At 44.5% G+C, this 26,927-nt stretch overlaps 1 protein-coding gene across 1 annotated transcript in view; it reads right to left on the bottom strand.

Annotated features, from left to right (window-relative positions):
- L3MBTL4 (L3MBTL histone methyl-lysine binding protein 4) overlaps positions 1-26,927 on the bottom strand; it is a 246,039-nt gene that overhangs the window by 119,887 nt on the left and 99,225 nt on the right. Inside the window, exon 11 of the mRNA XM_057698207.1 lies at positions 16,973-17,075. Within this exon, the coding sequence (XP_057554190.1) occupies positions 16,973-17,075 (103 nt within the window). The remainder of the gene's footprint in view (positions 1-16,972; positions 17,076-26,927) is intronic.

Raw genomic sequence — 26,927 nt, forward strand, 5'->3', positions numbered from 1 at the left:
ACGCAGATCTGAGGCCATCCTGGAGCAGAGAGCAGAAGAGGTGAGGAAGCAGGGAGGGGAGGAGAGCAGAAAGTCCACGAAACAGCTGCCGTGAGGGAGGTTTCGCCCACTTCCCAGAGAGCGCTGAGCCCGAGGGAGGGTCTGACCACCCGACCAAGTCCCTGGGGCCCGAGTCCCTCGGCAGCATCGCATCCTTGGTTCCACAGGAGGAGAGGGAGGGGGACTTAGCATAAGGATGGGCTCCAGCAATCTGCATTCAAACTCTGGCTCTGCCGCTAGCCCGTACCCAGGAAGACGGCCAGCCCTCCAAAATCAGCCGCAGTTTCCTCAGCGATGAGACAGAGGTAGGGTCTACTGTAAAACGTTTGTTGTGATAATTAAATTTAGCATCATATGTCAAAATCTTGGCACACAACAGAAACCCAACGTTGAAGGGTCACTAAAAAAGTTTCTCAGTGGATTGTTAACACTCACACCACAGTGACATTGTTAGAAAAGACGTGTCCTCGATGCCACAGGCTGGAACAGCTGGAGGCTGCCCAATGAACTCACCGAAAGGAGGTCTAATGTTCCGTATTAGTAACAGGAGAAGGAAGAGCCAGCCCTTGCTTTCACTGCATCAGACACGCTACTGTCAGGTACGAGTCCACCCTCCAGCCCAGGAACCCGAGGGCAGACAGCAGCAGGGCCCGAAGGCAAGATGAAACATCTCTACTCGCAACTCTTATCTGAGAGGCTAAGATGGCCCACAGCCAGGTCAGCTGGAAAGGACCACAATGGGAACGGCTCCAGGCACTCATCTGTCCCCCTTCGTCTCCCATTATCACCACCCGAGTCCAGGCTCTAGATATGTGAGATTAAAGTCAAGTGCAATCACACACACACACACACACACACACACACACACACGCAGCCACACACGTTTCGTGTCTCAGCTGCACTATCCCTCCTTCCCGCCTTTGCTCAGTTAACTCTCACTCATCCTCCAGGAGGCAGGATGGTATCTTTGCTGGGAAATTTCTCCTGAAACTCTGAGACAGTTCTCGAGACCCTCACAGGACCACCGTACGTGGCTCCCCAAACACACCGTCCTCATGCTATTTAGTTGTCATCATAGATTCACCTCCTTCCCTAGACTGTGAGCTTCTAGAAACGGGTAGATCTTACACTAAACACAATGCTGGGCATATAGAGGGCGTCCAATAAAGGTTTGTTCAACAAAGGAATAAAAACTGTAAGAAAAGAAAGACACTTAAGCTATGCCAGGGGATATATTTTTGTTAAAGACTTTTATTTTTTTATTGAAGATAAATGCAAATTTTTGTTTTAACTATTTTTTAAGTCTTAAATTTCTACAGTCCTTTTCTTTGAAGTACCTAGCTACTCCATTCAGAAGAAACCCTTAAAACACATAAAAATTTCATCAGCCAATAGTGTAACTTATTTTTTTTAATACAACTTTATTTATTTATTTAATTGGCTGTGTTGGGTCTTTTTTGCTGTGCGTGGGCTTTCTCTAGTTGCCGTGAGTGGGGGCTACACTTCCTTGTGGTGCGCGGGCTCCTCATTGCTGTGGTTTCTCTTGTTGCGGAGCATGGGCTCTAGGCACGTGGGCTTCAGTAGCTGCAGCACATGGGCTCAATAGTTGTGGTTCACAGGCTCTAAAGTGCAGGCTCAGTAGTTGTGGCTCACGGGCTTAGTTGCTCCGTGGCATGTGGGATCTTCCTAGAGCAGGGACCGAACCCGTGTCCCCTGCATTGGCAGGTGGATTCTTAACCACTGCGCCACCTAGGAAGCCCTGTATACCTTATTTTTAAATATAGTCTAGTAGCTAATGCCAGAAGTGACTGACCACGTGAACGGTGGGGATTACACTACAGAAGAGCAGGACTTTGATCAGTTGGCACAAATGTTCCCATCGAGGTGCAGTTACACATTTAAAAGTACCCAGTTCTTCCCCAAACAGCATCCTCCCCTTCAAAGAGCCTCCTCTACAAAGCTATCTCTGCCTCCCTTGGAGCAGCAGCCAGCCAGCCTAAGGCTGAATTCCCACCAGCTACTAACCACATTCATTTTACCACGTCACAGCTAAGGAAAGAGAGAGCACTGGTCTCCTTTGCCACCAGCAGCAAGCCTGATTGTGTTTAGAAACGGGACAGCTAGGGATACTGAGCTGAAATCCCTAGCACTTACAACTGGGAACAGAGTTTGGACCTGTTTGGAGCGACTGTCCAGAGGAGCCGGGTCTGCAGAAGGCACGGGGGCAGGAGGGCGGATGCGAGGGCGGCGGACGCGAGGGCAGCGGACGCCCTGGACGCTCCTATACTTGGATGTGACACCACTTTGCCGCTTAACAAAGCCTGGCTCTTTGTTCTTTTTCAAAAGATTTTTAGTGTTTGCGAATTACACCAGCAAAGAATTCTCAAACCAACGTGCAGGCGGCGGGGATGAGAGAAGGAGGCCGTGTCAGTGCGTGTGGGTCAGTGTTCAGGACACACTCAGGTAGTGGTTCCCACTATTTCATTCTTCCTAATATCATGCATATCATCTACTTTACAATCTAGTTTAAACAGCAGGAAGCCTGGCCAATTTCCGTTTGACAGCAGACTCCACGCCTCTTTCATGTGTGTGGGAGGTGGATGCATCCCAGGCTTAATTCCAGGAGAAAACCGTGGTTTTTATGAAATATAAATTCTACTAGGAGGAATTTAAGGTCAGCATCACTATCCTGATACACCTCTCTGTCTCACAGAAGGAGATGTCATTTCTCCATCTGACTCAACGTCAAGTCAAAGGGAAACAGCTGGGGAATGCACGCAGCACACAGGGCAGGAAAGCTGGTCTCCTAATTCCTAACTCAGGGATATTTCCACATTTTACTCGGTTCTGTTGGTTCATTTTTAATCCATGATAGAGACATGCAAGGCAGATTAAAATCTAAGATGAGCTCTATGGGCTGTGAAACTCCAATGAGAGCTGAAAACAGCCCAGCTGCATCTGGACATCAATGAGGGGGGCCCTGGAGTTGGTCCCTGAGCCCAGAGGCCTGGCTGTGGCTGTCTCCCCCAGAAATACCAGCTTTCCATAGTGGTAGAGATGCAAGGTCCACCAAACACAGAGGATCAGTTTGCAGAAACTTGGGAGAAATGTCAGTTAGGAGGACTACTTCAATATCTTAGAGGTAACTGTTTGCAAACTTTTTTCTCCTGACGTAGACCTCACACACAGAACGCCCAGATTATTAGCTGTTCTCTCAGACTGAACACACACTGGCCAGGAGCACCAGATAAAGAAACAGAGCATGGCCCCAGCAGCTCCTCCATCCCCCTCCTCCGGGCACTCCCCCAGGGGTGACACCATCCTGGAGTTCAGAGAGTAGTCCATTCTGCCTGGTTCTGCCGCTTTTATTGATGGAATCACTCAGTGTTTGTTTGTTCTCTGTGTTTGGCTCAAAGGTTTCGGTCACCGTTGGTCTGTGATCCTCACCCGTGTCGCTGTGCACCTTAACTGCTCCTTCTCTTCCCTGCGTAGCTTCCACTGTGTAAACAAGCCACAGTCCATCACTCTCTGCTGACACGTGTTTGGGAAGATTGAGGCTTGGGCTGTTATAAACGTGCTGCTACAAACATTCCGGCACATGTCTTTTAGTGAACTTATGTGTGCATTTCTGTTGGGCATTTAAGTAGGAATGGAATTGCTGTATCCTTTGAAATTAATTTTGGTATTTGGTATTTATACATAGTCAATGCTTACAACATTTTATAAAAGGCCTCCAAGATCAAACTCCATTTATGACCTGCAGAGCTATGTGTTCTCCTCCACACTCACACCTTCTGGGGCGTGTATTATTATAACTGAGGTCAATATCATGTGTCTGATTTAGTCACCAGGGCCATCATTTGTAGGTACGTGGCACCACGTTATTTACTTTGAATTTTTGCTCTGGCATTTCTAACGCAATTCTAAACCACCCTCAACGCACACACTGTTATCGCTGAAGTAATTTGGAAAACTCAGTAGTAACAGCTATTTCTTGTCAACAGGCAATATACCTCTCCATCTGACTCCACATGACGACAGGCAAATGAATATTAAATCTGACATACGTGGGCAATGAACTATAATAACAGAAATTGGAGTATCATGCTGTATTTATTATTTCATCAAAATGAGAATAATCAAGACAAAGGGATAATTAAAATCATCATACCTAGCTTAGTATTTTCATAACTAAAGGTTTTATTTCAGATTTCTGATTTGTAAGTTTCTTATTGATAGTTCAGGTTTTGCAAGGAGTGACGTAACAGCTCTACATACCAAAGTGGAAAGAGACACTGAGACAGCTTATACTCTTGTTTTCCATAACAAATTATGAGTAACAACCACGGCTGTAAGAGTCTGTGTGTGTGTGTGAGAGAGAGAGACGGGGGGCAGCGGGGGGAGTTTATTTAGGAGCTGAGAAGCAGAAGTTTATAGTTTGAAAGAAATTCTGGAAGTCTTTTTGTTTGCCTTTGTTTCAAGTGAGAAAACATTTCTTAATAATCTCCTTAACAGCTGATTATCCAGACGTAGAAGGTCTGTGTGTAGTTTAGTATCAGTTTCGCTTTCTGACCTTAAATCTTCCTAATCTGCACATGAGAGGCATGATTTCAACTACCATGTCAGTTCCACCATGTCTCTGGGAGGAGGAGAAAGAGCAGCAGAGGAGCAGTCGGGAGACTTCCAGGGTCACAGCAGCCTCTTCCTTGCTGTGCTGTGATGAGATGGCACACTTTGTGAAGGACACACTTTTTTCATGTGTGAAACAGGGATAATAAGACCCACATCATGAGGCTGCTCTGAGTAGTAAGGTGAGGCATCTGCAAACATTTCGCAAGGGGTTAAACGATACACAAATACATCTTATTATGATTACTTCTGTCTTGTACAAAAGAATTTTTCCAAAGGAAAAACATCAACATTCATATTTTGTATCAAACTTCATTAACCCTATTGTCTGCACTGTAAGTAACTTCCAAAAATAAGCTGTATTACCAACCTTACCCTCATTCAAAAAAGGCAGACAGTCCCTGGCTATGTTATCTCCTTGGATTTTAGCCATCATCTTTTAACAGTCGTGTTTATCTAAAAATTGATAAAACAGAGTCTCCAAAAGAATATTTTTCAGCTTAATTTATCCATTAGAAAGAAACTATAGAGAGTGACAGACTTCCTAGGCTTAGGGATGTTATCTCTTGGGAAAAAAATAACACACTGTAATTCACATTATAGAGTTCTCCATGCATTCAGATCAGCTAAGACAAATTCTTCAAGAATTTGAGTAACTCTAGGAATTCACGGCAAGTTAATTGATGGAATTATACATTTTTTCTATGCCTGGCAGATAATGGAAGGCTCCTTAATCTTGATTCTTGAGGCATCTTTAGGAAAGGGGTTATTCCAACCCAGTTCCTTCTCCTAGCAATAGTTTTGCAGTTACATGCCTTGCATTTGGAATATAGATCCTTGACTCAAGGTATTTAAATTTTAATAAACAAAGAAATCCACATATGGGTAAGTTGCTTGCAATCAGAATAAGTGTTCTCCAGGAAGTGTGCTGTAGATCTTAAGAGAACTGCGTTGAGATGGTTGATACGTAAATAATACTGTACATATGGTCACTAACAAGGAAATGACAAATCACCTTGTGCAATCGTCATGTTTTGCAGATGAAAAACCTGAGACCCTGAGATGATGTGAACTTATCCCGTGTCCAACCACCTAAAATTATAAGGACTATTCTTAAATTACTATAAATTAAGGGTAAGACCACATGAAACTGTTTTCATTTTTAAAGAAAAAGTGGAGAAATGGTGCTTTCCATTGCAGGGACTTTGGTGTGTTGGGATCAACTAAGAACCTGTAATTGAAATGGCTCCCTTAATACCCACTTAAAACAGAGCCACTCGAGGTGGCAGACGGTGGTGGGGACGTAGGAAGCTCCCAGGAGGTATAACACAGTCACCGCATGCAAAATCTCATGGAGGCACAAAGCCTCCAACCAGCTACGTAGAACACACACTCGCGTGCTTTCCCCACTTCTCAGAGGGAAGGGGTGAGGGGCTCCAAGTGACAAGAGGAGATGGCGACCTGCAGGGGACGCAGGGGACCCAGTGTCACAGGTCAGAAATTTTGGAGACAGGAATACAGTTAGAACACAAAGAAAACTGTAATAAATACTTAGAGAAAAAAACGACTTTTTTTAGGACTGGCCTAAAAACTGTGAGAGTGCATAGTATTACAGGTGAACTTGGTGAAAAGAAAACCATATCGAGACATATGCAGGGAATTTAAATTCCATTTATATACATACAGAGATATAAAGGTATCCCATGGGAAACCCTGATAAAAGGAGTGTGGGCTTCTCTGAAGGACCACTGGTCTGGCTGGACCAGACTCTGCCTGCACCACAGTGAGAACCGGAGGATGAAGAAGCACCATGGACAGAGCTCTGAGAGAGAAGGGTCCGGGCTAAAATCTCTGTCTCCTGTCCAATGGCTGCTGGGGAGATGCAGTTTCTGGTGAGCAAAGATCTTAAACATGAGACGCAGGTGCCAGTGACAAACTACAATGAACCTTGAAAAGAACTGTGCCAGACAGGGAATAAAAGAGGTTAAGTCAAAAAATAAGAAGGAAGCTGTAGCTGGAAAGGATGGGGTCACCACTGCCACCAGTGAAATGTATAGAAATAAAGATACGTGGTTGTTTTAAGTATGGTTACAAAGTTGTTTGCCCACTTTTTCACCCCAAGAGCCGATAGCTTTGCTTAAAAACTGGAAAGAAAGAAAAGAATAAAGTATATAACCTAAAATTCATTTAACAGAAGTGGGTATGTTGGATTAGGAAAAAAAGAAAAGCATTTAGCATCTCAAGTTTCACAAAAGAAAGCCAAAGATTAATCTAATGAATCTGATAGTTAAGAAAATGTAAATTTAAGAATGCATTTGAAAAACTTTAGAATAATCATTGGGATAATTAAAGTCTTTCTTCTAAAGTACAAGTTATCAACAAACTAAATGTTCTAAATGAGGAAGGAAAGAAAGAAGGTGCATTCCCCTGCCCCACCATTATCACAAAAAAAAGAAAATATTTAAGGCAAAACACAAGTTGACATGTGTACAATTTATATAATAATTGTAACAATAACTGCAAATAGGTCAAAGTCTGTTACCATAAGAAAAGATGGGATTTTATTTTTTTTTATTTTTTATAAATTTATTTATTTATTTATTTATTTATTTATTGGCTGCGTTGGGTCTTTGTTGCTGCACATGGGCTTTCTCTAGTTGCTGTGAGCGGGGGCTACTCTTCATTGTGGTGCGCGGGCTCCTCACTGTAGTGGCTTATCTTGTTGCAGAGCACGGGCCCTAGGTGCGTGGGCTTCAATAGTTGCGGCACATGGGCTCAATAGTTGTGGCTCACGGACTCTAGAGCACAGGCTCAATAGTTGTGGCACACGGGCTTAGTTGCTCCGTGGCATGTGGGATCTCCCCAGAACAGGGCTCAAACCCATGTTCCCTGCATTGGCAGGCAGACTCTCAACCACTGCGCCACCTAGGAAGTTCCAAAATTTTATTTTTAAGATAGTTACATGCTTTTCACAAAAAGCATACCTTAATAAAATGATTTTTAAAAGGTGAAAAATAATAGAATAGGCAAAGATTTTCTAAACACTCAAAAAAATTCTATTTGGCACTATTGATATGAGACAATGCAAAGGTCGAGGAAAGTAAGGAGGAAGAGGCATTTCTAACTAACAGAGAATCCAGGACACGGAGACACAATGGTCATGAAATTTATGCACCAAGTACTGTCTGATTGCCTTCTTTGAGGGATTTTTAACAACACAAGAAATAACCTGACATTTTATTAAAAAACAAATGACAAAAAAAAATAGTATATTCTGTCTGATTCTACTCATGAAAAAAACAGGGGTGTGTGTGCGTGTGTGTGTGTGTGTGTATGTGTGTGTGTATACATGAAAAAAGCCTAAAAAATGAAACATAGTAAGGATACAGTTTCTACAGTACTGGCAATTCACATAATTTGGAATTTTGTGCTTAATAAAATACTTAAAATGTCAAATAATATAGTATCTTTGGAATCAATGCCCCAGTTGTTATCAAACTAAGTGTTCCATATGTAATCTTCTTCCTTAAGGATAGTAAAAAACCATAGACTTCTCATGTAATTATTTCCCAGTTCAGCGAAAGCACACATATACATTAATCTTTAAGAATTTTACAGCAATGAAGAGAAGTGATTTAAAGACCCATGGCTGACCTTTTGTTACACTATCAATGCTTTTACTAAATTGGGTCATTAATCAAGTCATTTTGAGAATTAAAAGTATTATCTAAAGTCAAATAATCTTGTCCCTCTTACTTATTAAAGTAAAAAATACATCTGCAAGTTTACTTTTAAATCTTCACCCCGTTCAGTTTCACTATGTGGTAACACAAAGTCAAAGCAAGTGACAAGCCAAGTGACAAAGGAATCAGATGAATATGAACACGTCATTAAGGTACGCTCTCGGCAGGACGAAAGTTTTAACTGAGGTGACAATAAATTCAAAAGTTCTGTGCATATAAAATTAAGGCCATGCCTTTGAGGACCCTTTTGAACACAGTATTTCAATCAGCCATTATAAATTCATAAAATTTACAGAGCCAAACAAAACAGCCATCATGGAAAACCTTTTATTTTGTACGTATATTAAGAGGAAGGTGCCGTTAAAATGAGGCAGAACAACTAAAGAGAGTAAGAAATAAAGCCCCACTCTACTAGCTGAGCTATTATTTGGGGGTAAACAAAGTTTTAAAAATAAGTTAGAGAAAAAATGGCAGATTGGAAAATTGAATTTATCATTTCTCTTTGATAATCAACCCTTTCTCTCGATACTAAAAAAATTAATAAATGAATGAAAGGGTATGGATGCACAAGGACAAAGCATGAGAGAAGAAATGACAGCGGGTAAGAGAGGTCCACCAGTTTTGAGGCTGGAAAATGGGTGAACCAGGAGCCAAGAGTCTGCTGAGAGAAGAGGCCACAAAAATGCACCCAGAAACACGTGGAAGCAAGTCTCTGCTGGAAGGAACTTACTAGAAGAAGAGGCCCCTGCTGGTGGCTCAGGCTCCTTGGTGTTACCCAGCCCCTCCTGACCGCTGCCCCTGAAGCCCACCAGCAGGCAGGCCCTGAGCACGCAGGCAAGGTTTGCTGGTGCCTTTCTCTCAAGAGTGAATTCGGGGAAAGACTACCAGGACCTGAGAAACGCCTCTCACGTAACAGAAAGAAGCTAACCAACCTAAATGGGAAACAAATCCAAACACAAGAATCTGGGGAAAAGTCGATGTAGACAGCAGGAAAACCACAGCCTCAAATACTGTCAGAGACTTAAGAAAAGACACGTAACCCAGCAAATAAAAGCAGGATGCAACAAAAAACAAATGAGAATAAGGACATGTTCTCAGAGACTGAAAAAAATAACAGTATGGTTAAAAAAAAAATCAAAGGGTTGGAAGACAAAGTTGAGGAGATAGTCCAAGGAAGAGAACAAAAGTCAAGGCATTTAAAGATAGGAGAGAAAATCTGAGCATCAGTGCAGGAGAGCAGATGGAGCGAGGAGAAAAGACGGCAGAATGAAGAACTCACACAGGGACTTCTGGAAATAAGAGGCGTGAGTCTCCAGACTGAACCGGAGAGGGAGGCCCATTCCAGCATGGCGGGGACAGAGAAAAAGCCCCGCCCCTGTCCAGGTGAGATTCTCATAGTGGGTGGGAAAGGAAGGACAATCCTTTCTCTGAACTGAAGTTTGAATGACAGCTGACTTCCTATAAACTTCAGGAAAACGGAGCAATGCTTTCAATACTCTGAAAGAAAAGGTTTCCAACTGGAATTCTATCCACAGCTAAACAACTGTGGTTGAGGAGAGAGACAAAATATTTCAACACACAAAAGAAATAAATGAATAATTACCTCCCATAAATCCTATCCCCCAAAGCCAGGAGAAATAAGCCAGTGAAAAGAAGACAGAATCCAGGGAGGATCTGACAGAAGGAGGTGGAGGAGACTCCAGGAGACAGGTAGGTCACGGGGAGATGGCTGTGTGTCCCATCTGCGGGAAACAAGCTCGGACTTCGGGGCAAGCATTGGGGACTCTGGGAGGGTCGCCTGCTGCGGGGGTGTCGGCTAGGGCACCACCTGACATGTCCGATGCAGCTGAGAAGGGCTTTGCAGGAGAGGGGTGACCCGGCAGGAGTCTGAGCCAGCCCAGGGCAGGGCTGAGAGGGGAGAGGCCTGACGCAGCGTGATGTGACCAGACCAGGGTGTGTTCTCCCAAAACCCTAGGAAGATCAACCACTTAAAACAAAACAATACAAGGAAAGTCAGAGCATCAACAGAACAAGAAATCCAGTTCCGTGGATCAGGGAGCCCCGCCTCTCAGAACACTGAATTGCCCACCGCACAGCCCACTGCACACACGCGCATCGCCTACTGTTGCGGTGTTGCTGTTTTGTTCCAAGATCCTCTCATCCATTTACTGGTTTCCTGTGTTCCAGTTCATTCACTTCCGCTTCTAGTTTGCTCTTGCCTTCCATTTTCTACTCATTTGAAAAGTTAGTTAACTTTCCTAGTTGAATATTTAAGTAGTTTACTTTCACTCTTTCTTGCTGTGTAGAGTTTACATGTATCTCTGAAGACACACACACAGTGAAGGCCCGAATGTCTGTCTCTTCAGCATCCTCATTAGACTCCAGCTGGATTTTCTGAGGTTCGGGTTTGAATCCCCTCTGACCCTCTGACTGCTTAAGTTGTATTTGTGAGTGTTTTTGCATGTCTTCTAGGCGACTGGCTTTTCCCCCCAACAACTACTGTGTTATTGCATTTGGTCGGAGAATGAGTCTGAACTGTTTCGGTTTTCAGAATTTGTAAGTTGTCTGTGGCCTAACAGTTGAGTTTTGAAAAGTGCTTTCAAGTAGGTTTATTCTTTTTTCAGTTTGATGTGTACTTCCGGTCAATCTTCGCCTTTTTAAAACCATGTTACTCTGATTCCGTACATCTGTATTTGTCTCCCCTATTTAATCTATCACACTCTCAACTGGATGAGTTAACATCTCCTAATATTACTGTGTTTCTTAATGTATTTCCTGCAGTTATGCTGTCAGTAACATGATACTATATCATAAAGTGCATTAAGACTCATGCCTGTTTTAATCTCACTATGGAATTAACCTTTTCCATTGCAAAGACCTCCCACTGACAAGTGAGGAAACTGAGGCTAAGAATAGGGTGGTGATTTGCCCCATACGCTATAGTAAGTGCCAGTGTGTCCAACTCAGGCCAGTCCAGAACCTCAGAGGTTAACAGAGAGACTGACAAACACACCACACACACATAGGGGAACAGATGTGAAGAGAAGGCAGCGACCTGAAATAACTTCCATCATAATTCCTGAGTTGGCAAAACAGTTCCAGACCAATCACAAATAGAGGCTGAGTTGTGCTAGAAGTTTCCATGAAGAGCACCCGAACACCTTAGATTTATCTGACCCCTCATTTCTGAGTGGCAGGTGCTCCCTCTCTACCTGTGCTCTTTACGGTGTGACACTAGATGCAGGACATTTGGGCCCTGCATCCCACCCGGAGCACCGGCTGGAGCGGGGGGGGGGGGGGGGGGGCTCCTTCCAGTCTAACGTGCCTGGGTCCCTGTGTAAAGAATAATCGTGACTTCCTAAGTAAATTACCCTTGTATGTTCTATGGTGCAGAAGTAGATTGAGTCTTCCGGAGTCTACGTTCTGCTCATTTAGAAAAAAACAACATATCTAATCCTGGACCTTGGCTTAAAAGTAGGTTTACATCTTGTAGTCCCAATGTTGTCATCTTTAAGCATTTCTATGTTAACAAATACACCTACTTCTTTTTATTCACTATGTAAATTCATTCAAATAAAATGTAAATTGTGTGATAATTTTGTGCCAAAAGTCCTGTTTTCATACAGATAAGAACTGATGCAATTTCTTTCAAATAATGGTTTTATGCAGCTTCTACCTGAACTCTAAATAGCTTTGAATATTATTTTTAACCCCTCGACTATTTACATGAAAACGAAAATAAACCTGTCTGAAATCCGTCTAAAAAGGACACCAAGGGGTCTGTCTGATCTCTGAAAGTGATACGTTATTTTCAAATGTCTTCAGCGACATCCTCATGTCACCGTTCTTGGTAGCTGTACAAAACAAGAATGCTGAGAACTTATTTTTAAGAATATTGTTTACTTTCTTTCAAAACACCAACGCTTCAACATCAGAATGAGAAATTTTGACATGAAATGGTAAAAGCAACTTTCACTCCTTGCAGGCACTTCACTGCCTGGGAGCGTTTCATGGAAAAGCAGCTGAAACAGCCACCTTCCTGAAAGCAGCTCTATGCTTCCAAGCCTTCCCACAGGCTTTGGGAGCACAAGTCAGTTGCATTGTTTTAAATGAAGCCGGATGGGGGCTCCTTGTTTTACTTTTTATTCTTTTTTTTAAGATGTAAAAATACTTGCTTAAGAATCTTCTGTACTAGAGACTGTAGAAAGCATCCTATAGAATGATGACTGTTTGGTAAAGGTATATATCTGAGATGAGTTAAGTAAATACTTTCATTTTAGAATGTTTCTTTCAAATTCTTCAGGAAACTCAAGCTAGACATGATTATAACAGTACGTCTAGGATGCTGGGAGAGTGCAGTAACATTTAAAAACTCTCATCTCTTGCTTTTACATACAAGAAGCAAAATGTACACTGATAACCTTCGGCATGTTGTGGCAAATTTCTAGCACAGGTAAGGGGGTGTGTGTGTGTTTGTGTGTGTATGAAAGCCTCAACAGACAACACCAAACACACGTACTGAAGAACAATATTTTTCACCTTTTATAGCTATGTAAAACTTAGACTACAGTAACAGAAATAACATGAAAACAAAACCCAGAGATTATGAATGATATCAAAAAAATTTTTACCCAGTTAATTACAAGAGGATTTAAATAAATTCTTAAGTTATCCATGTAGTCACGTAAGTAAATTGACTAACTTGGTAAATGACATTCAGAATGCCATGACCTAGAGTGAATTAAAAACAGATTTGGTTGTTAAAAAGAAATCAATGTATTAACTGAAAATGGTTAATGAAAATCAGTCAATGAGTAACTAGCACCTCAAAGCTAGAACTGGCAAAGACAGACCACCACTGAAAGTGGTTAAAACAGGAGCAAGGAATGCCCGTTGCCTGCAGGAGCAGACCCCGCATCACCGCGACCCCCCCATCACCCGCGACCCCACCCTCCTACGCTGCCGTGCAGCCCCCTGTCCTCCACCTCCACCAAGTTCCTCCCCCTTCCCTGAGCACAACATAGTGTTCAGTGTAAGAAAAGCTTTCCACTGGTAAGTCAGAGTTTATTTACCTGATGGTCTGAACACTTTATAAATTCTATATAAAAATGAAATTTCAAGGAAAACTCAGTTCTCTAGTTTTTGTCTTTTCCATTCTAGAGAGAAGCCAAGTACAGGTACTCATCGCTTTTTATTTTTCTTTTCTGAGACAATGGAATCACCACGGTTTTGAAAATGTCCCTCTTGCTTACAGGAGCCCTGCTCCAGCATCACAAGGTCTAGGCCAGCAGAAGAGCCGTGGCCCATCACCCTGTCACAGTGCTGCCACCTGGGCTGCCCCATGGAGGTGAGGTCTGGAGACAAAATGTCTCCTGCCTCCTAGCTCCCTAAAAATGTCCCGCTGTTCATCGAAAAGACCACAAATAACAAATTCTGGCGAGGACACAGGAAAAAGGGAATGTACATTGGTCCAGCCACTGTGGAGGGTAGTATGACGGTTTCTCAATAAACTAAAAATAGAACTACCATATGATGCAGCAATCCCACTCTTCAGTATATATCCTCCCAAAAGGAAAACACTAATTCAAAACGACACATGCACCCCAACATGCATAGCAGCACTATTTACAATAGTCAAGATACAGAAGCAACTTGTGTCCATCAACAGAAGAAGGGATAAAGAAGATGTGGTGTATATATATATAATTATATAGAATACATACGTATAATGAAATTTTGCCATTTGCAGAAACATGGATGAACTTGGAGGGCATTATGTTAAGTAAGTCAGAGAAAGACAAACACTGTATGATATCACTTATATGTGGAATCTAAAAATAAACTAGTAAATATAATAAAAAGAAAACAGGCTCACTGATACAGAGAACAAACTAGGGGTTACCACTGGGCAGAAGGAAGTGGAGAGGGGCAAGATGCGGGAGGGGATTAAGAGGTACTATATACAAGATAAATAAGCTGCAAGGATAAACTGTACAACACGTGGAACATAGCTGATATTTATCACTATAAATGGAGTATCATCTTTCAAACTGGGAATCACTGTGCTGTACACCCACCACATATAATACTGCACATTCACTACATCTTAACACAAAAAGTAAAAAAAATTTTGAAGCCCCATTCTTCTCACGATCACATGTTCAGTATCTCATTTGTTTTCTAAGCTTCACAGAATGCTGTTTTAAAAAAACGCTACTTTATTTTTACTTTCTTCTAGTTTCTTCTGAAGTTGTGATGCCAACCCGGTAAAGGCTACTTGCTGGACAGAATCATGTCAGATCCTCTCACACTATTCATAATTAGATGCTATAACTAGGAACAGCACTCAGACCCACGTGCACCTCACTGGAGGAGAAAGTTCAGGGAAGCTGCTGGAACGCAGTGCCGTGCGCCCACTGTGCCCTGGTCCACGTTTTCAGAATCCAAGTCGGGGAAGGGGAATAATCTACATATAACAACTGTGGGGGAGGTCACGTCATCGGGGGTGAGTGAGCTCCTCGGGGGTCCCAGGAGCTGCCCGGGCGATGTCTGCCTAGGTGCCACAGGCGGGAAACTGCAGAGGACAGCACGGGACAGACCGACCGCTACGCCCCGGCTGGCTCACGCTGAGGAGAGATTCAAGCTCTGAAGGAGGCACGAGGATGTCCAGGGATTCATCCAGAAATACCTGGCGCTAAAATCCACCGTGAGGAGGCAGAACCTGGCACACTCTCTCAGCGCTCTCCAGAGGAACTTTCCGGGCCGTCCAGTACGGCAGCCATGAGCCACAGGCGGCGACTGCGACTGAGAAACTGAAGTTTTAGTTATTTCGAATTGCAATTAATTTCAGTGTGAACAGACGCGTATGACTACAATTACCATGTTGGACTTCGCAGCTCTAGGTCTTTAAAAACAAACACGAACACACACAAGAAGAGCCTGGAGAAGATTATTTACAGCCACGCACCCCTCGCAGTGTCTGGGAAGCGGCTCTGTGGACAGGGTCCTCACGGCACACGGGCGCCGCCGGTGATGGGCTGGCTCCCCGCCCCGCCCCGGCCCACCCCCACCCCCTTGGCTCTCTTCCTCCTCCCCTCACGCAGATCACCAGCATCGCCACCAGGGCCCCCCTCATAACCTGTGAGTCCTGCCCTTGTCCAAGTAACCAAGGTGTCTACATGTCTTCAATTTATTTTTTATGGTTGCTATATTATAATCTTTTCTTTCAAGTGTCAGCATTTTTTAAAACTTTCAACTATTTATTGATGTATAACATATTCATAAAGGAAAGTACAAGTATTATCAAGTGTACTTAAGCTTCATGAATTTTCACGAGTTGAATACATCCCAGGTTATCAGCACCCAGATCAAGATGCAATATTACCCACACCCTGGTAGCCCCCCTTTTGAGTGGAGAATGCAAGAAATGCTGCATCACCAAGGTCCTTGATGATACAAGTGTTGTCTGGAAAAACGTGTGCACCCAGGATGCCAAGCCAGACGGAGATTCACAAGGGTTTGATTTTGAACGCAAAGAAGCTTGTGTAATTCGGTAACCGATCTGTGTCACTTTTTCAAGCACCTATTTGATTTTTAAATATCTGTGACAAACGACTTAGAACTCTTTCACTTAAGTGTTAGTATTGTATTTACACATATAACATATTCGTGTCTATCAGCATTCTTTCTTATAGTAACATTTGCTGTGATTCATTTAGAGCTGTCTGAGACACTGGTTTCCAGAACTGCAGCCACCTGACACAACGAAGATGTCTCTGTGGCTCTCTTTTATCCAAACGTTTTCTTGCTTCACACACTGTATGATTTATCCTTTTCTCTTCATAGTTATTTATGTGTTTGTTTCATCTGGTTGTGTATTTGGACAAATCTGATGTCAAGTCTGTTTAGCTTTAATTTACATATTCTGTAACTACATCACCAATATGAATAATTTATTTATACATTATTTTACCAATTGACGGCGACAGAAAAAGCAGTGAGGACTTCAACACTTACTTGTACTGATTTTCCTGACAGGCACTAGCCTCTCCATACTGTTATCACATATTTAGAACACAGGCATATTCTGCAACATAACTTCACAGTATTTTTTATCCTATATCAGAATTATCTCATCTCCAAATAAATAAGAAATAGAGAGAAAGAAACAGAGGCAAGGTGAAGGCCAGGGGAAACGAGGTAAGAGGTTCTGGAATTTCTCAGGAAGAAGGCAAGACTGGGCAGCTGTGTGGGGAGGATTCAGGACTGGGAGGGACGCAGGGTGGGCGTGTGCTCGTGTGCTGAGACAAAGGTCAGAGGGCAGAGGCCCCCGGAAGCCACGTGGTCTGGGCAGGGACTCAGGAGCCCAAGAGGCCTGGAGGAAGGCGGGTTGGGCTGGGCAGGCACAAGAAATGTCAAGGAGGGGCCTCGGGTCACAGCGGAGGGAGTATGATGGGAAGGTGTCTGGTTCCCAGAAGGTCATTACGATGCTTCCTGCAGCTGCTAACCTGCATCGTGTTTCAGCTCATCCCTGACAGAATTTAAGTAAGCAAACATTTTACCTGTGATGTCCTGAATACCGCGGACCACGGATATGGCCTATTCCTCGGCACCCTGGAGTAGGACAGACAGCTTGACCTGGAAGGATGTTCACATCATTTGCTCCTTCAGGAAGTAAAAGAACATACCTTGAAAACACCCTCAGTAAAGAAGAACTGGAAAGACTAAAATATGTAAATGATGTTCACTGAGACTTTACAAATTAAAAACAAACCATTACCAAAAACACTTACTGGGTACTTGTGATGTTTTATTAAAAGATTTAGCAGAAGATATCGGTGCCGTAATAGACAACACGAATAGCAACTAACACCAGAGGCTGAGCAAAATGAATAGGTATTGAAGATGTTAAAAAAAGGATAGGAGAAGATGACATTTCTTTTGCATATAACACTGGCCAAGGCAACACAGCCACGAGCTGAGCAGGTGAGCGGGTAAGGTCTGGTCTGTGCTTCCCTGTGGAACGCCTGCTCAGCCACAGCAAGCCACCCCCAAAGGCTGGACAGAAACTGAACCAGCAGACGGGACTCAGGGAAGACAGTGACATGGCCCTTCCCTGCGAGACTCAAGTGTGTCCTAGCAGCTGAAGAGCGAACTGCCTGACCCTTCTGTACATGGCTGGACTGTGTTGTGCTATATACACTATGTGATACTATTTTATATCATACTGTACTGTACCATACTACATATATACAGCATACTCTACTACACTGCACTATATTACCCTATACTATAGATACTATACTTTATAAGGCATGCCTCACAACACTATACATACTGTATTATACTATATATACTACACTATTCTACACTATACTATCAATATATATACTATATTATACTATACTATGTATAGTATGCTACACAATACACAACCACTGCAGGCCAGAGATGAACTCTTTCAAGCTCAAGAGGCAAAGTTTATCAGGATTGAAGCCCCCTTGCTCTGCTGTGTGATTTTTCTCAGTCTGGTTTCCTCCTCCCCTCCCTCTCCTCCCCTCCCTCCTACACACACACACACACACACACACACACACGACACGGCCCCTGGAACATTCTAGGCCCTCCTGTCCTGCTGCTCTGGGCCTTGTTTCAGGGGAGATTCCACACCGTCCTCCCTCCTCCCCAGCTCTTAGATTTCCATCCCTTGTTCCAGCTCCCGTCTCCTCGTCCTCGGCTCTCATTTAACTTGCCTGTTGGGTGAAGACACTGCACCCTGCAGCTTCTTCAGGAGAAAACGTTCATTTCCTCACACTCCACGTGTCCCAGGATCGGCAAAGAGGAACGTGCCCTCTTTTCCCAGCCTCCCTCCGGACCGTGCCTCCTGCCTGCTCCTCTGAGACTCCCGATGCGACAGGCCCCAGCACGCTGGCCCCTGGTGGTTCACACGCGCCCTGGCCCCCATCACCCAGCATCGCTCAGGAAGACCTCAGCCCCAGCTGGCCGTGTTGCACCCGGTCCCTGCTCCACCACCACCTGCGGCAGGTCCAGCACCCTCACGGGCGTCCTGCCCCATCTGCTGCCCTTGCAGATCAGTAACCGGCTCATCCCCGGGGGCTGCTTCCCCACATCCAGCTGGGCCACACACACAAAGAGAACCCTATGGACCTTGTCATCACCCAAAATGGCACTGCTTCCAAAATCACTAAACAAACGGCCCATCTGGCTCCAAAATCATCTTGTAGTCAGACTCCGTGCTCAGGTAACCCCACGGGAACTTCCAGGCCACCAACAGTCCCCTCTCATCACGACTCCATTCCCTCCTCTGACCCTCTGTTGCAAATGACAACCCCCCTCGTCTCTCTGACCTTTTATCACATCTGGTTGTGGGGAAGAAAAAAAAAAAAAACAGCCATGAATCAGTTGTGTTACCTGCTGCTCTGTGTTTTGCATAACAAAATTCTCCTGGGAAAAATTACACAGAGGTGTGGATTAGGTGTTACCGAAACTTCTGTCTTCAGTGTCACCTGAGCCCTCTAGGCTCTCCCGAACCTCCCACTAACCTCCATCCTCCGGGACTCAGGGGCTGGCGTGGCTGCCGCTTCGCTGAGAAAACAGGAGCCTGCTCACCTGTGTGCCTTCCTACACCCCCGTCCCTCCCATCACAGCGAGGGACCACTCTGCCCTCCCCAGAGCGAATCCTCGCCGTTTAGGTTTGGATCTCACCCACCTCCCACTCTTCAGGAGCTTTGGGCTATCAAGTATTCTTCTAATCACTCCTTGACTATTGAATCCTTTCTACCAACATTTAAACACACTCCGTTTTCCCCCATTATAAAAAGGAACAAAGAGACAAAATAAGACATGAAAGCCTAAAACTCTACTTGGACCCACATCCCCTTCAGCTGCCGTTCCCTCTTCTTCCCCTCACAGCAAACTTCTCAGGAGGTTCTCTCTACTGGTTCACATCCCGTTTCTCAAACCACATCAGCCTGTCTTCTGAGGTCACCCATGACCTCTCTGCATTAGGCCCAGTGTGCACTGCTGAGAACACACCACACTCAGTGCCTTCTTGAACTGTTACTGTCCACTGGCTTTGCTGACATCACATTCTAGCCTTCTCCATGTGAGCATTCTCTTCTTTGCCAGCTTTTCATTCTCTGATGAACCTTAAAATGTCAGAGGACCCCAAGGGTCATCCATTTCTTCATTAAGCACCTGTATACTATAGATGCTCAAAGGCTACAGCCCACTCTGTAAGTTCTAGACCAGTGCATCCAACTCTTCACCCATCATCTCTGTTGGGATCTCGTAAAGGCATTTCAGACTCAGCATGTTCAAAACTGAAGTCCCCGCCTTGTCCCCAAGCTTCTTTTCCTCTAGAGCCATTCATGGCAATAAACCCCATTAGTCCTTGATATCTCCCCACCCTCGTTTCACTCCAACCAACTTCCAGCCAATAATCAATCTCTTAAGTATTTATTCCACCTGCCAACTTATTTCTATCACTACAGGGTGCCCTGACCCAAGCCATCATCACCTCCCCTTGAAGGACCTCAGTACCATCCTTCATTCAGCCTGAGTCTCCATCTTGCAACCAGAGTGACATTTTCAAAACACAAATCTCACTGCATCACTTCCCTCTTAGCATCTTTCAATGGCTTCTCATTGCTCTTGGGATTAAGTCCCAAGTCCTTAGCCTGGCCTACCTGATCCCACTCCTCTCTACTTCCCTAGATGCGTCTTACTTGATCTTTCTCCTTACTCAATATTCTGCATCTATATTGGCCTTTTCCTGTCCCTTGAACCCTCCAGATTCTTTCATAGCTGCTAACACTTGCATGTTAGTATAAGCTGCCTACCTCTCAGCCTGGATAACTCCTTTCAGGTCATGGCTTACATTTCACTTCCTCAGGCTAACTTCCAAGAATAGGTTAGGTTCCCTTTTATAAGAGCATTTACCTTAACTACAAATTAAATGATGTATTTGTTTAGCGGCGCTCTCTCTCTCTCTCTCTCTCATTAGAACCGTGAGCTGTGAGCCTGGGTGTCCTGCACCACTGTGTCAGTACTGCTCATGAGCCTGACATGTAGTCAGTGCCCAGGACATGCTCACTGAATGACTCAACGAGCATTCCATAGTTCTTCCCTCAAGATGCTCAGCGTCGAGGAAAGAGGCTTGTGTAGAAACCAGAAACTGGCATTACAGTACGACTGCAAAAAAGTACTGACCAAGGCTGGGTCCCAGTGTATGGTGATGTTAGAACAAATATTTACACCTCAACACATTTTCATTAAATGTACTGAACAACAGGAAAGTACATCTTAGACCCTTATCGCGCCTTCACAACTTTGCGGAACACCTTCAGGAATAAACAGAAATAAGAGCTGCCCCACCCCAAGGCAGCTTTTGGAAAGAGATTTGAAAAACGAAACAATATTAAACAAATGAATGTTTAAAAATTGTAAACAAGTCCCTAATTAAGAAGTATGCTTGTGTCAAACAGTAAAAAAAAAAAAAAATATCTATGAGAAAAGAAAGAAACACAGGGTATAAAGAGACTCTTCTCCACACCGTGCCTCACAACACAGTCCCAAGGCCACCAGCAGAAAGGCCTGGACCCTAAGCCCACCAACAGGCCAACAAGCCAGTCCGCCACCTGCCGGCCCAGGTGCGGCTCTGTGCGGACAGCATTCTAGCAACCTCCCAATGAAGGCTACTGAGTATTTTTTCAGGGCTGTTTTAATGCACGTGATTCAATCAAGGTTTGAAGTGATATTTTAAATATTTATCAATGCATATTTATCTCCAGATCCCTCATGTGTGTAGTAATTCTCTCCTGGTAGGATCTGTTAGGAGAGGTGTGACCTCGACTACCGGAGAAGAGTTATTACCTTAAGAATCACAGCAAGGATGCAACAAAGCAGAAGTCAAGGACAACACACAATAAAAACACACAGAACCTGACAGTGTTCTTGGTAATTTTGTATGATGAAGTTTAATGGGTTGACTCAATGGTGGATTAGACCATCTGTTGGGGAAAAGAAACCCGTAAATTCTGTAATAGTTTACATTATTGCCTCTAGGATAAAGGGAACCTATGATAAAATGAATGCTTTCCCTCAGAAAATAACTGCATTTTTGCCAAGAATACCTTACTTGTAACTTGGCTATTTGGAGAATTGGGTCTCAAGGAAAAATGTTCTCAGCTCAGAATCCCTTCCTCAGAGAGCCCACCCCTGACCACACTACCCTTTCTTGCCTTCTTTTTACCACTTTGCCTGAGAGGCTCTCCCCAGTCTCCCTGCTCCTCACCTGGCAGGTGATGACGTGCCGGGGCATGTGGACGTCCGCCTTGTCCAGCTTGTTTACTGCTGCAGCAGTGACGGCACATAGTAGATGCTGAGTAAGTGTGTTTTATGAATGAATAAGTAACCACAAAGACAACTCTGAACACCTCTGAGCATTGTTTTGGTACATCCTGACCACAATGCTGTGAGATAATCACCTTTTATTTTCATTTCAGAGCTTAGATTGTCTACAGTTATTCTTCAGTTGGCTAAATAATGTGAACTACTTGCTAAGCTAGCAGCATCAATAACTCCTAATTGATTCCAACTCTCCTGTGAAAAATTTACTCAGGCAGGAGTGAATCTAATGGTAGAGTTGCTTCCGCAGGGACAAAAAAAGAAATGGAAACTATCCTCGTGAAATGGAGATTATCTGAGTAGTGAACAACGTTTGTACTAACACGAGACCACAGCAAAGCGTCCTCGTGGAGCCCATCCCCACGGAATTTCTCAGTTACCATAGCTTCGGGGGCAGACGCTACAGGTGTCCATCCATCCCGTTCCCAGATCTCTTCTTGCTGACCAGCCCTGATGTGGTTCAGGGCAGCAACGTGCTCGGCTAACACGGCTGCCTTTCCCTGCATCTCTCACACCCAGACGTGGTCGTTCAACACTGCCCCAGACAGTACGACCTAAGGGGAAGGCAATGTAGGACGTTCATACATGCTTTCCTTGCCTATTTTTAGGTGATGCTGGTGCTGCTTTGCCCATTTCCCCCTTCCTTGATCTTCACAGAACATAGATATAAGGACTCACAAGGTGACAAGCACAAGGACAGAGCAAACACATTGAAGAGGGCAGGGAATGAAGGAAGACGGAGCCTGGACCCAGGACCTGCCAGGGCGGGCCGAGCACATCAGTGTCTGTCATGTAGGGAAAACAACCCTCTCTTTGATGAAGACATTGTAAACAGGTTTTTATGTTACTTGCAGCTGAAGAATCCCTAGAATAAAACAGCAATTTTATTTTGTTTCTCCTTTTGTGAAATCAGGCAATTGTTATAAAACAAAAACTAGAGTTGCATGTGAGTATTAGACCTATTGTCGTGTAAAGATGATGTAAGGTAGTAAGGGCAAAATCAAGAAATAGAAGAGATCCTACCCATCTCTAGAAAATGAGAGAGGGAGCTGTCCTCATTTTGAAATGGCCCGAACTGGCGCCCATGTGGGTGACGTGAATGAGACGCCGTCTCATCCCACCCAGGACAGGGTAGAGGCTGAGGTCACCTCCCTCCTTCTGAGCAGGAAGCAGTTTCCTCTCAGAATTGTTATTTTATTTGGCACAGAGATGACCCAGAGCAGGACGACAGTACTGACGCTGACCGGGGCAAATCAAGATGCTCTGTTCACGTACACGTGCAAGTGAACCCCGGATGGATGCCGGCCAGCGCCCCACGGAAGGACAGAGCAGCCACGTCCTTAGCCTTATTTCAGCCCTCATCACCCACTGCTGGGAAGGAGGCAGTTCAACCTGAGGCACTTGGCAAGTGTTTTATACAGAAATGACATTAGCACTGGGTGGTAACAGCCACTAGAGGGGATACAGAAAAGGAAAACAGATTCAAATGTCACTGATAACAGACAGGCAAGATATGTTATTTCTCCTTAATTCTGAAATAAAAATAACCACTGAGGGTTATTCATTCATTTAAAGAGATACCAGGGGCCTGGTATGTGCCCTGAGAGATACGGCAGCGAACTAAACAGAAGACCTGCCACTTTGAGCTCACCCTCTGGTGCCAATCACAGAATAAACAGCAAAGAGGAACAGCATGACGCTGGACGCTGGACAGTGGTGGTGCCCGGGAGGAAGAGACAGTGACCGGGTGGCAGTGGGGACGCTGGTTCAAGGCAGGGTCGTCAAGGAAGAGGGCCTGGCGCTCGGACAGGGTCCTGCATGCATCCAAGGCACGAGCTGTCTGGGGAAAATGGCAGGAAGGCCAGCGAGGCCGGAGCCGTGTGGACGTGGAAAGGGCGCGGGAGACGAGGGGGCGAGGGCCACAGGGAGGGTCTCTGCCGGACGCCGGGCTTGACGCTGGACGCTGGTAAGGACTGAGTGGGGAGTGAGTGCCTGAGGACACAGCTAACTGAAGCCTGTTCTTTGAGCAGAGCTTACGCCTTCTACCTGGAGCTCGGGAAGGGCTACAGGCTGGCTCTGCACGGCCACTGGGGCGTCTGCACCTGGCACTAAAGCCATGACCAGGATACGGAGGGGATTCCTAACTGTTGGTAGCTAAGGGATGTCTGGACCCTTGAGGTGGGAGCCAGTGATCTGCGATGTTCTGAGCTCTGGTTTCTATCCACGTGGCCCAACCCCTGAATGAACACGACTCACAGGAGGCCACCTCTAGGCGCCGGGATGCGGGAGAGACGCTGGATGGGTACAGAGCAGGTGAAAACTGCATTTCCCTCGTACAAGCTGCATTCAGAGCTGGGGAGCAACGTAGAGAAAAGGTATTTCAACCTCAGCCTTCCCCAAGATGCCACAGTGAGTTCGTCTCCGTGGAGCAGAGGAGAGGCCTGAGGACTGAGCTCTGGGCAACACAACACGTGGAGACGAAAAGGAGGAGGAGGAGGGAGGCTGGGAAGTAAGACGACAGCCAGGAGGAGCCCAGGAAGCCGCTGCGCCCGGGGCTGAGGCTTGAAGGCTGTTGCGCCTGGGGCTTGCAGTGGACAGACACCAACAAGCCAAACTGACCTTCAAGGCAGAAGGGACAAAAGAAAGGGTAAGTCTATGGCATAAACTACTTTGTTGAGGAGTTTTAGTAGAAAAGGTGATATAGAAGCGGGTTGTGGTCAAGAAAGTATTTTGCTTATTATTTTGAGTGATGATGTGAATGTTCCCTTAGAGGAAATGTGACAATGTAGAAGGAGAGGGTGGAGTTGTGGGGAAAGGTCCTTGAGTCACAGCCAGCGAGGCCCGAGCAAGGCCGGCCTCCAGGGAAGGAAGGCAGCCTGCGGGGATGGGAGGACCTTCTTCTCCACCAAGAGCTTTTATTTTCTCAAATAGGCAGTGAGATCATCAGCTGAGATTAAGGGCAAGGAGAGCGGCCAGATTAAATCTAGGACTAAAAATAAGTAATACAGCAAATTGTTAAAATACGCACATGTTCTCACTTCAAATAGTTATGCTTTAGCTATCTTTATTTTGGATTGGAAACTTTTAGGTTAGTATCTTGGTTTTTTTTTCCCACCCAGCCTCCCCCCCCCCCCAGGAAATTTATATTATAGTTTGCTAAGAAGGTTTAATGAAATAATTGCCCCAAATATTGGAGAAGGCAAATAATAAGCATATCTTTCAAACTGAAACGAAAGGTTAATCATACCTATTCTCCATCTCCTAATGAAATTAGGGACAATAAACACCCGTTGTGCTACAATGATGAGTTTCTCAAGAAGAAGAAAATAGTGTAACCAAACCCCATGGTTGCCTGTACTAGGTTTCAGGCTGTCAGATGTCATGATATATAAATGAAGTAGAACAATAATTTTGTGAAGTGGGAATGCAATAAAATGATTTTAAAAAAGTATTCTAAAACTGTGAATACTAGAATTAGACCTAGCTGATCTAAAAAAACTTTTAAAATATAGCAATGGCAGTATTAGTAGAGGAAGGTGAACTAACCACCTACCTAAGGCAGGAAAACATTTAGGAGGAGGTAGAGTCAGGAAGGATCAGTGGACGTAACAGAAATCACACTGCTTCCGCCTCACAGAGTGCCCTGGGGTGAGAAGAGACAGCAGCGTAGACAGAGCAGACCTGACAGAGCTTCTGAGCAGCCACAGTGAAAAGTGAAACACGTCACATGGGGCTCTGCTCCGTACTTAAAAGCAGACAGCAGAGCCACTGGCAAAGATTTTCTTAGCAAAATATAATAAAAGGCACTTATCACATGTGGAATTTTAAATGAGAGACAGGATGACACAGTGTGTAGCTGCTTAACTGCACAAAGATGCCAGGCAGGGAGGGTCTCCTGTCTACCTATGGGCACAGGACTAGGGAGACCAGGGCTTTGCTGGAAAACAGGGCGATTTGGCCCAAGGGACCTGATGAAGCACCTCAGACCTGGCCGTGTGTCGGCCTGAGCCACCGTGATGAGGGACAGGGCTGGGAGGAAGCGTGAGTGGTGGCACGTGATGTACGGCCGGCCGTAATGATGTTAAGGACAGATGGCAGAAATACAGGTTTGATCCGAGATACCTCTCATTAGAGCATTCTCAAGTAAAGAATCTGTACTGTCAATTTATACCACAACTATTTAAACACACAAGCCTAGGCTCTTTTTACATTAGTGAACAGCACAGGCCTTCATAAAATGCCAACCTGCCATGGAACCTATTTTTAACCTTTCAAAAAACCAGGAAAGTGACACTTTTGATTTATGGAAGGGAAAACTGTGGGGAGGGGGTCCACAGAGGTCACACAGAAGCGCAGATTTTCAGGGAAGAGCCTTTAGAGATAGCGGCACACAGAGAAATTGGCTTACACATAAGTAAAGTGAATTAAGCCTACTTTTAACCGATAACCATGCAGTGTGGAACTGAAGGGTAATACAGCATCTAAAAGCATCCAGTGCAAGGACTCTTTCACTAGACTGTCCTATTTCAGTTTTTCATTATTCTTAAGAAAGAAATCAAAGCAGATGCACTTGCCTTCTACACCTTAACTTTTATATAAATTCTCTTTCAAAGATAATGTATAAAACCAAGACTACTTTCTTACTTTCTGAACCTCCTAATTTAGCTGATCTTTTATATGAAAACAGCTTCGAAAAAAAACAACAAATGTGGTGCTTGGTTTATGTAAATGGATTAGTCCCACCTAATCTAAGTGAAAATGCTGCAAACTTCCCTCCTCTCCTCTGGTTCTCGTTCCTTCTCTCTCCCACTCTCTATTTTATTTCTCCATTTCTATTTCTCTCTCTTTCCCCCTCCGCCCTCCCTCCCCCCACTCAGCCTCTTGCAACAGGATACTAAATAAACAGAAGCCATAAGGCCTTCCTTATTCCCAGGACTTTCCTTATTCCTAGGAGGGGAGGTAAGGGGTAGGCCTAAAACTGTAAGTACAGCATGGCTGCTTATGACTTGTTTTTGAGCTCCTCCAATCCTCAAACTTTTTCCCCTTTTACTAAAAGAGGAAATTAGTTAATAAGTTCCATTTTCATCG

The sequence above is a fragment of the Hippopotamus amphibius genome, chromosome 11 (assembly GCF_030028045.1).
Source record: "Hippopotamus amphibius kiboko isolate mHipAmp2 chromosome 11, mHipAmp2.hap2, whole genome shotgun sequence".
Taxonomy (NCBI): domain Eukaryota; kingdom Metazoa; phylum Chordata; class Mammalia; order Artiodactyla; family Hippopotamidae; genus Hippopotamus; species Hippopotamus amphibius.